At 42.1% G+C, this 17818-nt stretch overlaps 1 protein-coding gene across 1 annotated transcript in view; it reads left to right on the forward strand.

Moving 5' to 3' along the window:
* Positions 1–17818, forward strand: part of LOC140494017 (rho guanine nucleotide exchange factor 12-like) — a 93123-nt gene that overhangs the window by 71951 nt on the left and 3354 nt on the right. Inside the window, exons 34-39 of the mRNA XM_072592949.1 lie at positions 7252–7332; positions 8189–8286; positions 8864–9112; positions 10437–10877; positions 11250–11500; positions 17354–17411. Coding sequence (XP_072449050.1) covers positions 7252–7332; positions 8189–8286; positions 8864–9112; positions 10437–10877; positions 11250–11500; positions 17354–17411 — 1178 coding nt within the window. The remainder of the gene's footprint in view (positions 1–7251; positions 7333–8188; positions 8287–8863; positions 9113–10436; positions 10878–11249; positions 11501–17353; positions 17412–17818) is intronic.

Below are 17818 nucleotides of genomic sequence, written 5' to 3' on the forward strand. Positions count from 1 at the left end.
ATGAGTCATAAAGTTAGTACTCGGGTACAGCATGTATTCAAGAAGGCTTATTATGGGATGCTACCCTTGATTATCAAAGAAATTGAACATAAAAGTAAGAGTGTTATGCTTCAGTTATAGAGGATCATTCAGAATCTTTAAACTTCAATCAGGTTACAGCTCCCTCTTCTAAAATCCTGTGGAAATAACCCCAATCTGTACAACCTCAGATGGTGAGGCCACATCAATATTATTTAAGTTCAGAGTTCAAGATGAATTTTAAATGTGTGTAGTTTTCATTTCCTTATTTAAGGACTGATGTAAGTGTATTGGAGGTGGTTCATAAGAGGTTTACTAGATGGAAACCAGGAATGAGCTGGTTGGCTTATGACAGAAAGTTGGACAGACTGGTTTTATTTTCACTGCACTTTCAAATTGTGAGGAGTGACTTGATTAAACTGTACAAGATCCTGAAGAGTCTTGAAAACATGGATCTGAAAAGAAAGTTTCCTTTTGTGGATCAGTCCAGACAAAATTAAAAATCCAGACAGTTTGGGAAGAAATTGTTTTACTCAGAGGGTTGTATGTTTTTGTAACACTGCCTCTGAAGACAGTTGTGGCGAGCTGATTGAGAATTATTAAGATCAAGGTGGTTAAATGCATGTTGGACAGGGGGATCCACCATTATTGGGGTGGATGGAAATGTTCAGTTCGAAACAAGCTGATCAGCCATGAATGGTGGAGCAGGCTTGAGAGGCTGAATAGCCTAAATCTCTGCCTAATTCATATAGAGTCGTAGAGATGTACAGCATGGAAACAAACCCTTCGGTCCAAATCATCCATGCAGACCAGATATCCCAACGTAATCTAGTCCCATTTGCCAGAACTTGGCCCATATCTCTCTAAATCCTTCGCATTTATATACCAATCCAGATGTCTTTCAAATGCTGTAATTGTACCAGCCTCCACCACTTCCTCTGGCAGCTCATTCCATACATGCGTCATCAGACAGGGTGGTTGCACTAACACTAAGCAGGAAAAAGGCAGGGAACACTCTCTACACAAATGAAAGGAAAGCCCTAGAAGGACTCAAAAAAGACAGTAACATTGTAATCCTACAAAGGGGACATAATGGTCCTCCTAAACAGAACACAATACATTGAAAAGGTGAACTCACTGCTCGCAGATACTGACACTTACCATCATAGATGTGTGATAGACACAACTCCACAGCTCAAATTCCACAGCTACGTTGAAGGAACTTTTAAATCGGGCAAAATTAACAAGACACATCTCCAAAAACTGAAACCTGATGGATCGGGCACACCTTGCTTCTACAGATTACCTCAGATACACAAACCAGGCGCACCCCCCCAATAGTCTCACTCCCTGGCACACCAACATACAGACTAACAAAGGAACTCCACCGTAAACTGAAATATCTTGTTGAAGACTCATGCTACTCCATCCACTCCACCCGAGAATTCCTGAATGTCATCAAAGACACCAAAATAGAAGAGGATGAACTACTGGTATCTTTTCATGTAACAGCCCTATTCATATCAATTAACATCAGCCCGGCTAAAGAAACACTGACTGCACTACTAGATGAACCAAAGACACAAATACCAGACAGCACCAACTCCATCAAAAAGGGAAACATCCTCAAGCTAAAAGACCTGTGCCTCACTACCCACTTCACCTTCAATTACAAGGCTTCCAAACAAATCAACGGGATACCCATGGTATCACCAATATCAGGATTCTTAGCAAAACACTAATGCAGAGACTCGAATGAACAGCCTTCGCCACGATCCAACCCAAGCTTTTGGTCCGCTATGTGGATGTCGCTTTTGTCATCACAAAACGGAACAAATTAGAGGAAACCTACAACATCAACAACATCCTTGTTTCACCAAAGAGGAAGAGAACAACAATAGACTCCCCTTCCTAGATGTCACAGTGGAACAGACAGTTAATAGAGAACTGCAGACCAGTATCTACAGGAAAGCAACACACGGACCAGATATTGCTGGGCGTGGTGGCGTGCGCCTATAATCCGGCAACTCGGAGGCTAAGGTTATCTGATTGCTTGAGACCAGGAGTTCTGGGTTGCTGCGGACTATGCCGATCAGGCTGTCCTTACTAAGCTGGGCATCGATGTGGTGTCCCCAGAGGAATCCGGGATCACCAGGTCGGGTAAAGAGGGGTGAATCGGCCCAGGTCGGAAATGGAGCAGGTCAAAGCCCCCGTCCCCATCAGCAGTCAGATCGCGCCTGTAAATAGACGTTGCAGTGCAGCCTGGTTAACACAGTGAAACATAGTCTTTTCTCGAATGAAAACTACTCTTGACATTTTGGGGCAGCACATATGGTATAGCACTGCTGCCTCAGCGCCATAGACCCAGGTTCAATTCCTGCCTCAGGCAACTTTCTGTGTGGAGTTTGCACATTCTCCTTGTGTCTGCGTGGGTTTCCTCCGGCTGCTCCGGTTTTCTCCCACGGTCCAAGAACGTGCAGGTCAGCTGAATTGGCCATGCTAAATTGCCCGTAGTGTTAGGTGAAGGGGTAACTGTAGGAGAATGGGTCTGAATGGGTTGCTGTTCAGAGGGTTGGTGTGGGCTTGTTGGACCGAAGGGCCTGTTCCACGCTGTAAGTAATCTAATCTACAGGAGCAATCGTCCCAACACCCACAAACAGAGTTGCTTCAGGACATTATGTAATTGAATTGAATTTATTGTCACGTGTACCGAGGCCCAGTGAAAAGCTTTGTCTTGTGAGCAATACAGGCAGATCACAGAGTTAAGTAACATAGATAGTAAATAATAGGTAAACAGCAGCAAAATCAAAAACACAGGTACAGGCGAATGTGAAGAGTTTGAGAGTCCATTAAGTATTCTGATGTAGGGTAACAACTGTTTTGAAACCGGCTGGTGCATGTGTTCAGGTTGCTGTACCTTCTCCCCGATGGTAGAGGTTGTAGAAAAACATTGCCAGGGTGGGATGGATCTTTGAGAATGCTGGCGGCCTTTCCTTGACAACGGGCCTGGTAGATGGATTCTAGAGATGGGAGGTTGGCCATTGTGATTGTCTGGGCTGAGTTCACCACTCTCTGTAACCAACTCCAATCTTGAATGGTACAGTTGTCATACCAGGTTGTGATACATCCAGACAGGATGCTCTCAATGGTGCACTTGTAAATGTTGGCAAGGTCATGCTGAATTTCCTCAGCTGCCTGAGGAAGAAGTGACGTTTGGCCTTTGTAACTTGTGCTTCCACATGAAAAGTCCAAGAAAGGTGGTTGTGGATAACCACTCCCAGAAGCTTGACACTCTCCACTCGTTCCACTCTGTGCTGTTAATGTGTGGGGGGGGCATGAGTAGCATCCCACTGAAAGTCAACAATGAGTTTCTTGGTTTTGCCGGCATTGAGAATGGCTAGGTGGTTCTCAGTGCACCATTTTTCCAGGTCTTCAACCTCGCATCTCTAGTCTGTTTCTTTGCCATCTGCGATTCGACTGAATATGGTGGTGTTATCAGCGAACTTGTAAACTGGCCACAATGCACTACAGCACCCAGGAACTACGAGCGGCAGAAGAAAAATACCTATACAGCGTATTCAAGAACAATGAGTACCCAATAAGCATAGGCTGCCGAACAACAAACCCAAACAAGTAGACACAATACACCCAGAAACTCTAGCCACATTACCATACATCAAAGAAATCTCAGAGATGACTGCCAGACTACTCTGACCCCTTGGCATCATGGTAGCCCACAAACCTGCCAACGCACTGAAACAGCTACTGCTGAACCTAAAGGACCCTATACCAACAACCAGCAAAACAAATGTATTTTGCAAAATACCCTGCAAGGACTAACAAACACCACATTGGACAAACAGGCAGAAAACATCAGGATACATGAACTCAAGTAGCCACCAAAAGACAGGGCCCACTATCACTAGTATCCTTACACACAGATGAAGAAGGACACCACTTCGACTGGGACAACACATCCATCCTAGGACAAGCTAAGCAGAGACACACGGGAATTCCTCAAGGCCTGGCATTCAAACTGGAACTCCATCAATGAACACTTTGATTTAGACCACATTTACCAATCTTTGAGAAAAAGAACCAGAAATAGTATCCCTCTCCTTTATAGACCAAGACACATAAGTAGAAAGTGGGACAAAACACCATCGCTTTACCAGAGGCTCACTGATGATGTTACCTAGCATGGTGATGAAACATCTGAGAACAAACCTTCCAGCTCAGTGAACAAGTTTACAACTTGAACCTCAACCTGAGCTATAAATATTCTCAAAGTTGCAGGCAGCGCCCTTTGTGTATAAAGGTTGCCCCTTAAGTCCCTTTTTAATTTTTTTTCACTCACCCTAAACCTATGCCCTGTAGTTCTGGACTCCCCCCACCCCAGGGAAAATACATTGTTTATTTTTTCTATCCATGCCCTTCATGGTTTTATAAACCTCAAAAGGTCACCCCTCAGCCTCCAACGCTCCAGGGAAAACAGCCCCAGCCTGTTCAGCCTCTCCCTGTAGCTCAAACCTTCCACCCTGGCAACATCCTTGTAAATCATTTCTGAACCCTTTCAAGTTTCACAACATCCTTCCGATAGGAAGGAGACCAGAATCGCATGCAATATTCCAAAAGTGGCTTAACCAATGTCCTGTACAGCTACAACATGATCTCTCAACACTGATACTCGATTCTCTGACCAATAAAGGAAAACATACCAAACACCACCTTCACTATTCTATCTGCCTGCGACTGCACTTTCACAGAACTAAACCTGCACTCCAAGGTCTCTTTGTTCAAAAACACTCCCCGGGATCTTACCATTTAGTGTATGAGTCTTGCTTTTCCAAAATGCAGACCTCACATTTATCTAAATTAAACTCCATCTGTCACTTCTCAGCCCATTGGTCCATCTGATCAAGATCCCATTGTACTCTGAGGTCACCTTCGCTGTCTACTACACCTCCAATTTTGGTGTCATCTGCAAACTTACTAACTATACCTCTTATGCTCCCATCCAAATCATTTATATAAATGACAAAAAGCTGTGGACCCAGCACCGATCCTTATGGCACTCCACTGATCACAGGCTTCCAGTCTGAAAAGCAACCATCCAACACCATCCTCTGTCTTCTACCTTGAACCAATTCTCTATCCAAATGGCTAGTTCTCCCTGTATTCCATGCGATCGGACCTTACTAACCAGTCTACCATGAGAAACCTTTTTGATTGCTTCCCTGAATTCCATATAGATCACAGCCACCATTCAGCCCTCATCAATCCTCTTTGAGCTCTTTGAAGTAGTAACGATCAAGTTCATGAGACATGATTTTCCACACACAAACCATGCTGACTATCCCTAATCAGTCCTTGCCTTTCCAAATACATGTAAATCCTGTCCCTCAGGATTCTCTCCAGCAACTTGCCCACCACCAATGTCAGGCTCACCAGTCTATAGTTCCCTGGCTTGTCCTTACCACCCTTCCTAAACAGTGGCACCACGTTAGCCAACCTCCAGTCTTCTGACACCTCGCCTGTGACTATCAATGATACAAATATCTCAGCAAGAGGCCAGCAGTCACTTCTCTAGGTTCCCACAGAGTTCAAGGGCACACCTGATCAGGTGCTGGGGATGTCACTATCTATTTCCCCACATTCTGTATTTCCATGTCCTTGTCCACAGTAAACACTGATGCAAAATACTTGCTCAGTATCTCCCCCATCTCCTGCGGCTCCACACATAAGCTGCCTTGCTAATCTTGGAGCAGCCCTGTTCTATCCCTAGTTACCCTCTTGTCCTTAATGTATTTATAAAATCCCTTTTGGATTCTCCTTATCCTATTTGCCAAAGCTATCTCATGTCTCCTTTTTGCCCTCCTGATTTCCCTCTTAAGTATACTCCTACTGCCTTTATACTCTTCTAAGGATTCACTCGGTCTCTGCTGTCTATACCTGACATATGCTTCCTTCTTTTTCTTAACCAAAACCTCAATTTCCCTAGTAATCCAGCATTCCCTACACCAACCAGCCTTTCCTTTCATCCTCACAGGAGTATACTGTCTCTTGTTATCTCATTTTTGAAGGCTTCCCATTTTCCAGTCATCCCTTTACCTGTGAACATCTGCCCCCATCAGCTTTTGAAAGTTCTTACCTAATACGTCAAAATTGGCCTTCCTCCAATTTAGAATTTCAACTTTTAGATCTGGTCTGTCCTTTTCCATCATTCTCTTTTAAAGCTAATAGAAATATGGTCGCTGGCCCCAAAGTTCTCCCCCACTGACACTTCAGTCACCTGCTGTATCTTATTTCCCAAGAGTAGGTTAAGTTTTGTACCTTCTCTAGTAGGTACATCCACATATGACTCAGAAAATCTTCTTGTACATACTTAACACATTCATCTCCATCTAGACACTTAACGCTATGGCAGTCCCAGTCTATATTTGGAAAGGTAAAATCCCCTACCATAACCCCCATGTTATTCTTACAGATAACTGAAATCTCCTTACAAATTTGTTTCTCAATTTCCTGCTGACTATTAGGGGGTCAATAATACAATCCCAATAAGGTGACCATCCCTTTCTTATTTCTCAGTTCCACCCAAATAACTTCCCTGGATGTATTCTCAGGAATATCCTTCCTAAGTACAGCAGTAATGCTATCCCTTATCAGAAATACCACTCCCCTCCTCTCTTGCCTCACCCTTTCTATCCTTCCCTATACCATTTGTATTCTGGAATATTTAAGCTGCCAGTCCTGTCCATCCCTGAACCATGTTTCTGTAATTGCTATGATATCCCAGTCCCACATTCATAACCATGCCCTGAATTTATCTGCTTCCCTGTTGGGCCTCTTGCATTGAAATAAATATGCTTGTGTGTAAAACATAGTGGTACATATGGGGGCCTCTGGGACTAATGACCTTGTATTATAGAATTGAAATTAATTGAAAATGGGAAAGTTATTCCTTTTTGCTGTAAACATTTTTTAACATTTGCAAGAAGGATTTTAGGTGAGTGTATAAGCAGCTCGAGATTTTGAAACGTTATAAATGTCGGGACAGAATCCCCAGCAGCATCTAGTAGAGAAGTGAATAAATATTTCAAAAACTAAAAAGGGCAAGCATGGTCAATACTATTGGTTATTTGGTTAAAGACAGTATTATTGAAGTTCAGGGTTTGAGGTGCAGTTTTAAAATGCTGTTTGGTAAGTGATCTTTGCCTGTTGAATTTACAGGTGGCAGTATTTAATCACACAGACATCAGGATCAATTAAACCTCCAAGCCACCATGTGATCCCTGAGCCAGCAGTTACAGAGTAAGTAATTCAGTCATATTGAATTACATTGCTGATGCTAACTTTTCAAAGAGAAATTGGTAAAGATTGATAAATGTGTAAGCACAATAGGCATGTACAGGTACAGCTATTGCCTAACTGCTGCTAAGGACAGGGCAAATGTGTGGAGTAGGTGTATCTTGGTGTAGAGCTTAAGTTTTGTTAATATCATGGTAACAAAGGCCAGTTGCCTTGTGTTCCACAATGAGACTTGGTCCATTGACTGAGTTCTGTGCAGTGTAACCAGAAATAGTTTTGTGATTCTGCAATTGTGCAAAAGCAAATATTTGGTTTTAAATAGATGTTGCCAGTCAAAGCAGACTCAAGGAATCGCTGTTGGTTTCTTGTCTATTTTTGAATCTACTTCTCTTACCTCCCAGAACCATATTTCTCCAATTCTGGTGTCTTGTGCCTCCTTTTGTCTTCACCTCACTGCCAGTGGTCATGCTTTCAGTAACCTAGACTCCATGTTGGAGAAGCTCAACAGATCTGGCAGCATCTGTAAAGAGAAAAATGAAAGTTAATGTATCAAGTCCAGTGAATTTGTATGAGAACTGTTCTGTCTACAGATGCTGTCTACTGAGTTTCTCCAGCACTTTGTTTTTATTTCAGGTTTCCATCATCTGCAGATCTTTGCTTTTATCCCTCACTAAACAGATCAACCTTTTTTTTTAAAACACACACCTTTTGGTAGCGCTCCTCGGATACTGTTTGCTGATTAAACTGTATGAAGTGTCCAGGATGATCTTTTGCATAGTATACCTGGGAGATGGTCTTTTAAAAATGAGGTTCTGATGGTCCCAGATTATTCCCTAATAAATGTCAGGTATTTCCACAGAGGTGAGCAAGAAGACGAGGAGAATCTGAGCACACTGCAGCAAAATGGATCAGGCAAAGTTTTGGGAAGAATGTTCGGCAGCAGTGAATCTCCACAAGGTATCAGTACCCATCAGAGGTTAATATATTAACAGTGTTGCAGGTGACTAGGTGCTTAAGTATTTTGAAGTGTATATGACAAACCTCTCAGTACCTTCTTTCTGCAGAGGAGACTGAGCTAATTTGTTTTGTGTTTAAGTGCATTGAGCCCATGAGAAAATGAATAATCTAACATTGTCACTTTGAGAGCATCTGATCCATGTGGTTTGTCTGTGATTCTGAAAAATGCAATTGAAGGAAGATGAGATGTGTAGAGATAGAGCAGCTTCTGCCTTTGTATCTTTCAAACTGGAAGTTATATTGATTCTTATGGCATTTACGTTCAAGAGGTAGCAACTTGTGATTGTAGTGAGGCAGATTGTATGTGACATGAATGCACAATGGCTCCTCTACATACAACCTGTATGAATATCACACTTTAGTTGTAGCAGGTACTTGACTTACATCATACAGGATTGTGTGTGTGCCTATTTACTGGTGGTCATACATACATGGTGAATGCTAGTGCAAGTTAAAGCAGAAAAAAAATGTCCTGCGATTTTGAGGGGTCTTGAGTAATTGCCAGTCTGCATTGCAGGTAAAGAGATGTCATCTGGGACTGAAGATACTCTGAATCTCTCAGTGTCAAGCCAGCAGAAACCTCACGTCGTCCCGTCTATGCAAGGGACAGATGAGCAGAACAGACCCATGATGGAGTACGCCAGCCTCCGCAGATCAACTGATCAAAGGCTACCCCACAGAAACACTGAGACACGCTATTCAAGCCAGGGTCAGTCTTCAGGCTCACTGCAGTTCTGTTCCCGAGCAGAGGTTGCACTAACAAACCGTAAGTGAACACTACACACTGTACCAAGTGGAAATGGCAAGATGCTCCTTAGGGTCACAGTGGGCCTTTTCAACACAGGCACGTTATTGGTGTGTAATTGAGGGCTTTCAGAGAGTCTTGTTCTCAGCTAATGCTCATCTACACGGTAATGGTAGGATTCTGAGAAGTTAAAGGCAATGGAGGAACAATACATGCCCACCAATCCCTGAGGTAGCAGAGGAGATAGGTTAAGGAGGCAAGCGAGAAAATTTCTAATCAGAGAGGTTATCCCAGAGCTGTATAAACACTAATTAGTCCATAGCGAGAGTTCTGTTTCTGGTTCAGCTCGTAAAATGTGATGACATGGAGTAGGTGTAGAGAAAATTGTCTCTTGTCAATAGGAAGAAGGAGGTTTATGTTGGGATGAGACATGAAGGCTATGTTAGGGCGCTTGAGAATTACAAGTTTGCCAGGAAAACCTAAATGAAATGAATGCTACCATTGCATTTGCCTTACTAACTGCCAACTGAAACCTGCATGTTAACCTTAAGAGAATCCTGAATTGGGACTCCTAATTCCCTTTGTGTTTTAGAGTTCCAAAGCCTTTCCCAGTTTGGAAAATAGTATATACCTCTATTCCTATCAAAGTGCATAACCCCGCACTTTTCACACATTGTATTCCATCTGCCACTTCTTTGTGAAAACCCTAGTCAGAGCTGGAACATATTTAAATCTAACACACTGTTACAGACCAAGAGCTGGAAAGTAGGATGAGGCTGCAGTGATTTTTTTTTTTGCTGATGGGCCTAATGGCTTCTTCCATGCTCTAAGTTTCTTTGACTGACTGTTTTCTGTAGCAAGTTCTTCGTCTTAACAGGGAATGGAGTAGAGAGTAACTGGCTCAGCATTGTACCAGATGTTTTAAGATAAAGCAGTTTGTGGTCTAGGTACTACTCCCTGTCTATCAGAGCCAGGATTTTGTAACAACCTTAGAACCTAAAGTTCAAGCATTGAATACTTGACTGTATTGTTGTTGAGTGTTGCATGGATAAATAGTTTTTGCATCTGAAAATGCCTCAATAAGTAAAATCCTAGTGTCAAGAGCATTCCTTATGGTGAATATGGGGAACGTGCAACCTTAGAAGGTGATTGAGAGGAGTTTTAAACCGTCGATATATTTAAGGTGAGGTTAAAGTAGCACTTGAAGGAGTAGACGTTATGCTAATTGAGCAGAAGGGTTTGGAGGAGGCTTCATTGGAGCATAAATATCAGCATGTTTTTAGGATTAAAGGGTTCTATACTGTACATTCTGATTAATTCTATGTAATTCTCTACCCCTGCAAAGTTCACACCTTGAAGCAATTGCTCTCCTTTCACATGCTGAATTTGGATGATGATGGCAGTGATGGAGGCTCATTTCAGCACCTTCCAGAGGAAGACAGTTGCCTGACGTCTCCAAAGCCAGGGGCAGATGGGTCACTGGACTGTACAGTGTATTGTCAAGGTGAGACAACTGACAATACTCTGCAGCATCAGGTTGAGTTAGACAATGGGACACTGGAAGAAACAGAAACGCAAACAAGTCTTACTGAAAGGACTAAACTTTCCCGTCACTTTACGCTGGAAGCGGCTCACAGTGAAGAGCACAACCCAGACTCTGCAACAGATGACAGCGGAGAAAGGTTCTATGATGCCCCAGAAGATCATGCAGATGAACATCGGCCACAGCAGAATTGCTCCAGTCCCAACAGAGATGAGAGGTCAAAGTCGCAAGCACGTGTGTCAGGTTAGTATATGTGGGGACCTCCTGCAGCTATTTCCAGAGAGCACTTTGGATCATGATAATGGATCATTGTGGGGAGAGGTAATTGTGGTTGGGGGCAGAGTGGGGGAGTGGGGGGGGGGGGGGGGGGGGGGGTCAATTCTGTATTTCAAAGCATTTTCTTTTGAGCTTCCCATGGTTATTTAGTCAGCAGTGTTTTTATGTCAGCAGTGTTTTTATGTCACCAGTGCATTTCCTGGAATGTCTTGGTAATTCCAAAGGGATTTGTACTATTGATTAACCTGTTTAACATGAGGCTCCTGGACTATTCTATCGACTCTGGTTCTCTAAAGCTTTGCTATTCCTTATTAAAGTTATCTTCATTCACCTGAACAGGACATTACATAACCCTGGATGGATTTCCACAGACTGAGGGGAGCTCCACTGATGAAACTGACATGTCAGTGATTCAGGCTGAATGTTCAGTGGATTATACTGCCCAAAGTACAGAAGCAAGGGAGGATTGCAATGTTAGTGGACCGTGTAATCCAGGCGTGGAATTCGGACAGTTGCTTCCTTCGTTGGATGTACAAAATCAAATCTTCCAATTGATACGGAGCATAGAATCTGACCTGAAACATTTAAAGGTATGATCCTTCTTGATAAATACTCAATGAATCACCCCGACCCTTGGTGAAATAGCATTGTCAGGCTGTCTCTAACTCCTTTGATAGAACTGGTGGATTTTCTCACTCTTTGACTGAGCATGAGCTGGTGTTGCTGTCAATATGATGTGCATCTGTCAATGGTAATGTGTTTATAAACTAGCTTTTTAGGAAGAAGGGGACTAGGGTGTTTGCAAACTCTGGGTGGGGCCCTGATCAAAAACTGAAGTAAGTTCTGGTTCAAAGTTCCAGAGTCTTTTTTGATTGACTTTTTAATTATGTTTTCTCTAGGAAAGAGAAGACCAACATTTGGCTTGATAAATTCTGAAAAATTTATAAGAATTCTTTAATAGGTTGAGGCCAGAAAAGAGAGCATCAATATAAGTCAGTAATAATTTAAGGAGACTTCTTTACCTTCCTAACAGCACTGTGGTGTTCCCACACCACCTGGACTACAGTAGCTCAAGAAGACAAGTTTACTACCACCACCTCAAAGGCAATTAGGGGTGGGCAGTAAATACTTGAATGATGAGAATGTGAAGCTAATTATTACATTGGTTAAAGTGTATTGTGTAGATACATTTAATGGAAAGCCAAAGAAACCCAAGGGGGAGAGAAAGGAATAAAATGTTTTGTTGATAGGATGAGATGAAATTGTGTGCAGAGGATTGCGTGGAATACAAACACGAGAAAGGACCTGTTGGGCCAAATAACAAGTTTGTGTAATTATGTGCTTGCTTGTAGGCTGCTGGGAATTGCTGTGTTAACTGTCAATTGGATCGCCAGTGTGAGGGTAGGGCTGATCAGGGATAGTGGAGGGAACTTGTGTCTGGAGCCGGAGGAAGTAGGAAAGGTCCTTAATGAATGCTTTGCTTCAGTATTCACTACTGAGAAGCACTTGAAGTTTGTGAGGACAGCATGAAACAGGTTGATATGCTAGAACAGTTTCATGTCAAGAAGGAGGATATGCTGAAAATGTTGAAAAACACAAAGATAATAAATCCCCTGGGCAAGGCGGCATGCTGGCTCAGTGGTTAGCACTGCTGCCTCTCAGCGCCAGGGACCAGGGTTCAACTCCAGCCTCTGGTGACTGTCTGTGGAGTTTGCACCTTCTCCCCGTGTCTGCAGGGTTTCTTCCAAGTGCTCTGGTTTCTTCCCACAGTCCAAAGATGTGAAGGTTAGGGTGGATTGACCATGCTAAATGCTGTAGTGTTCAGGGATGTGTAGGTTAGGTGCATTAGTCAGGGGTAAATGTAGGATAATAGGTGAATTAGGTCTGGGTGGGTTACTTTTCAGAGGGTTGGTGTGGACTTGTTGGGCCAAATGGTCTTTTTTCACACTGTAGGGATTCTATGATTCTATAATAAGATGGGGTATACTCAAGGTTACTACAGGAAGCGAGGGATGAGATTGCTGTGTCTTTGGTGATGATCTTTGTGTCCTCGCTGTTCTTTGAAGTAGTGCCTGATGATTGGAGGGTGGCAAATGTTATTCCCTTGTTCAAGAAAGGGAATAGGAATAATCCTGGGAATTACGACCAGTCAGTTTTAAGTCTCTGGTTGACAAATTATTGGGGAAGATTCTGAGACAGGATCTATGATTACTTGGAAAACCATATTTTGATTAAAGATAGTCAGCATGGCTTTTCGAGGGTCAGGTCATGCCTCATATGCCTTATTGAATTCTTTGAGGATGTGACAAAACACATTGAGGAAGGTAGAGCAGTGGATGTGGTGTACTTTGATTTTATCAAGGCATTTGATAAGAATCCCCACAGTAGGCTCATTCAGAAAATAATGAGGCATGGGATACAGGGATACCCGTCTGTCTGGATAGAGAATTAGTTGGCCCATAGAAGTCTGGGGGTGGTAGCAGATGGAAAGTATTCAGACTGGAGCTTGGTGACCAGTGATGTCTGCAGGGATCAGTTCTGTTACCTCTGCTCTTTGTGATTTTTATAAATGACTTGGATGAGGAAGTAGAAGGCTGGGTTAGTAAGTTTGTCGATGACATGAAGGTTGGTGGAGTGGTGGACAGTGTGGAGAGTTGTTGTAGGTTACAACGGGACATTGACAGATGCAGAGCTGGGCTGATGTGTGGCAGAAGGAGTTCAACCAAAAAAGTGTGAAGTGATTCATTTTGGAAGGTTGAATTTGAATGCAGATTACAGCGTTAAAGGCAGGATTCTTGGCAGCAGTGTGGAGGAACAGAGGGATCTTGGGGTCCATGTCCAGAGATCCCTCAAAGTTGCCAAACAATAGGGTTGTTAAGAAGGTGTTTGATGTGTTGGCTTTCTTTAGCAGGAGCATTGAGTTGAAGAGCCGTGAGGTTATGCTGCAGTACAATAATGTCCTGGTTAGACCACAGTTGGTATATTGTGTTCAGTTCTGGTCGCCTCATTAGAGGAAAGATGTGGAAGCATTAGAGAGGGTGCATAGGAGACTTACCAGGATGCTGCCTGGACTGGAGGGTGTGTCTTATGAAGAAAGGTTGAGGAAGCTAAGGCTTTTCTCATTGGCGAGAAGAAGGAAGAGTGATGACTTGATAGAGATGTACAGGATGATGATAGGCATGGGTAGAGTGGATTGCCTATTTCCCAGGGCAGAAATGGTTATCACGAGGATGCATAATTTTAAGGTGATTGGAGGAAGGTTTAGGGGAGATGTCAGAGGTTGGCTCTTTACACAGTGTGTGGTGGATACGTGGAATGCACTGCGAGTGGTGGTGGTAGAGTCGGAGACATTAGGAACATTTAAGCGACTCTTGGATAGGCACATGGATGATAGTACAATTAAGGGGATGGAGGTTACTGTGACCTTAGAGTAGGGTAAAAGGTTGGCACAAATCAAGGGCCAAAGGGCCTGTACTGTTCTATGTTGTATACTGAGCTACAAGAATTTCTCTAGACGTTGACTTCCTATTTTAGGAAATGTATGATGTCATCTCTGTGCAAGGTCAATGCTGTGTTCCTTAAATCTTACCTTTTCCTTTCAGTCATTTAGATTAACAGTATGTGGGCTCTGATACTTCCTGGGAACTGATTGGAAACTGGTGACTTGATCTCTTTCCCTCTCTCCCTCTCTGTCTCCCTTTCCCTGGCTCTCTCTCTCTCTCTCTCGCTCTCCCCTTTTTCCACCCCGGCAGCTTCAGCATAATGCTATTTTTTTTTCCTAGCTACTCACAGTTCTGATGAATGATTACTGGATTCAAAATGTTAACTCCCTGCTTTCTTCCCACAGATGCTGCCAGATCTGCTGAATTTCTCCAGCAATTTCTGTTCTTGTTTCAGATCTCCAGCATTCGTAATTCTTGGTTTTATTGATGAATAATAGTTTCTCCATTTTCTCTACAAATGGAGTCACACTGTGTGAGTGAGACAACAAAAGGGAAGTGACCTATTGCAGAGAATTTCATCACATTCTGCCCTGCTCCAGATGGTAACCCGTCTGTGATCCAGTCCTAGATGCAGAAGCTCAATGGGAGGGGGAAATAATAGAATAAAAAGGGATACACTTGATGCAAATGATTGACAACGATCATCATTTCAAAGTATTTTAGAACAATTCATGGAATAGATAACCATCGTCAGTAATTTGTGAGAAAACAGTGTAGTGTCAGAAGACAGGCAGGTTGCTATGTATTTTCAAAATTAAGAATAGGTCCAACATGCTTGGGGAACTCTAGACCAGTAATCTTCAACCTGGTAATAAAAGGATAATGGCGTATCTACATAAGGAAGGAAGATATCATATAGATAAAGGGACTGGAATGATGAACGCTCAATATGAATTTCAGGATGGAAAACCTTGCTTGATCAGCCATGTTCATTTTGTTTCACATCAACTGAATTTCTGGATTAATAGTCAAGCAATAAGTTTCACCATTGGAGGACGGCATTTGGTTTATTGCGTCTGCACTGGGTGTCTGAAGAAGCAGATAACTTATTGTGATTTTCCCTACCTTCTCCCTCATTTTCAGATAATGATCCCATGCCCGATTTAAATCTGTTAATTGAATCTACCTACTTTCCAGATCCAGTATTCACAGCAAAATAGTTTTTTTCTCCTGTCGCTATTGCCTCTTTTGCCAATTACCTTAAATGTTTGCCCTGTTATTCTCGGTCCGTTCACAAGCAGCAGTTTTTCCCCATCTTCTCCAAGAAACTTAAAAATCACAGGAAGGAGCAGTGCTTCGAAAGCATGTACTTCCAAATAAATCTGTTGGACTATAATCTGGTGTTGTGATTTATAACTTTGTCCACCCCAGTCCAACACTGGCACTTCCACATCATGTTCTCCAAGAAAAACCATTTCAGCTTCTCCAATTTATCTTTGTACATAGGTTTTTCATACATTTTTGAAAAATAAGGCAACCATTGGTAATGTGATAGATGTAATTTATTGGTATTTTCCTCATGATAATGAATAAGACCAGAGGAATGTGGAGTCAATGTAAGTGGAATGAATTGCAAGCTGACTTCAGATCAACATGAAGAGTTTAGAGAAGGAATAAAGAGTAGTTCCTCAGAATAGCAGAGTGGTGATCCACGAGAATTACAGCTGGGACATGGCTGTTCCCAATTTGATTCCAAAATCCAACTTGTTATGCAAAAACATAATTCCTAAATTAATGAATTATATGAAACTCTTTTGTTGGGGAGCTTATTCTGTAATGATGCATATTGCAATGAAATATAGAATGTATATAAACTTGCCAAATAGGCAAAAAACTGGCAAATGAAGTGCAACTCTGATAAATATGAAGTAAAACATTTCGGTAGCAGTAGAATTTGGTGGAATAAAGAGGTTACTCAGTATTTCAAAGGTGCAATCTGGATCTGGTAGAGGAACAACACAATCTTTTGTACAAAAAGAGCATCACTAAAAGTTGTGCCACAGGTTAGCAAGGCCCTGAGTATCTAAATCCGTGTTGAATTGTATTCAGAGTGCACTCTGTTGTATGCAGATATGGTTGTGGTATTACAAAGAGGACATCAAGGCACTGAAGAGAATGCAGGGAAGATTTGCAAGGTTGCTAGAAATCCTGGGTTTATATGTCAGAAAAGCACAGACAAGTTGTGTCCTTTTTGAATAAAGAAAGCTAAGAGGTGAGCTAATAAAGTCTTTAAAATGATAGGTTTTGACATAGTGGAGACAAACTGAATTCTTATATTTGTAGGATAAAGCATAACTAGAGACCATCAACGTAAGGTAGTTGTTGAAAAATTGTCGGAAATTCAGCAGCAACTTCCTTACCCAGATAGTAGTGAGGATGTGTAACTTTCTACTGTAAGGAACAACTGAAGTGAATAGTATAGATGTACTTAAGGGAAGCTCATCAAGCATGTGAGGGAGCAGCATTTTTTAAAAATAATTCACTCAGGGCATTTGTTGCTCACCCCTAGCTGCCCTTGAACTGAATGGCTTAAAATGCCATTTCAGAGGGCAGTTGAAAGTCAACCATATTGTTGGGGTCTGGAGTTGCATATAGGCCACACCAGGTGAGGATGGCAAATTTCCTTCCCTGAAGGTGGTTAGTGAGCCAGGTGGGTTTTTCTAACAATCAACAATGGTTTCATGGTCATCAGTAGATTCTTAACTTCAGTTTTTGTTCATTTAATTCAAACTCAAATCCCATCATCTTCCTTGATGGGATTTGAACCCTGAACATCAACTGAATTTCTGGATTAATAGTCAAGCAATAATACCACTAGGCCATTACCTCTCCATGATGGAGAGTTACAGTGTTAAATTGAAACATAAATAGCACGGACTGTTTGGGCTGAGCAGCCTGTTTCTGTATATCCAGTGCAATCACATTTCTCTGTGATTTCAGGAGGTGGAATATTACAATCAGCAGGTCTTGGAATCAGCAGTGTCACATGAGCAAACAAGTAAGTAACCAATTTGTACTGCACCTTCATCCTTCTGCACGAGGCATGTTAGTTATGAGGATTGAAATAGCAAACCTTTCTGCAAAATGAGGGTCTCCATTTTATTGTGGAATTGTAAGATTCCTGTTTGTACTTCATGTTTTTCTCCCTACTTGCGAAGAGATTAGAAATATATAAAGCACTCTCTCCTATTGTTTCAAACTATGTTTGCATAACACATGCACCATTTGGTTTTGTACACCTTCATCTCAATGGATCTGAATCAATGCAGTGAACAATATCATGAGGAAGCGAGAATTATATGAAATTAATATTGTTTAGCAAATGCTATATTAAGTTGATAATACTCTCTCAAAATCATTCCCAAGGTGAACAATTTGATTTTCAGAGTGCTATTTTCATGAAAA

The sequence above is a fragment of the Chiloscyllium punctatum genome, chromosome 23, assembly GCF_047496795.1.
Source record: "Chiloscyllium punctatum isolate Juve2018m chromosome 23, sChiPun1.3, whole genome shotgun sequence".
Classification (NCBI taxonomy): domain Eukaryota; kingdom Metazoa; phylum Chordata; class Chondrichthyes; order Orectolobiformes; family Hemiscylliidae; genus Chiloscyllium; species Chiloscyllium punctatum.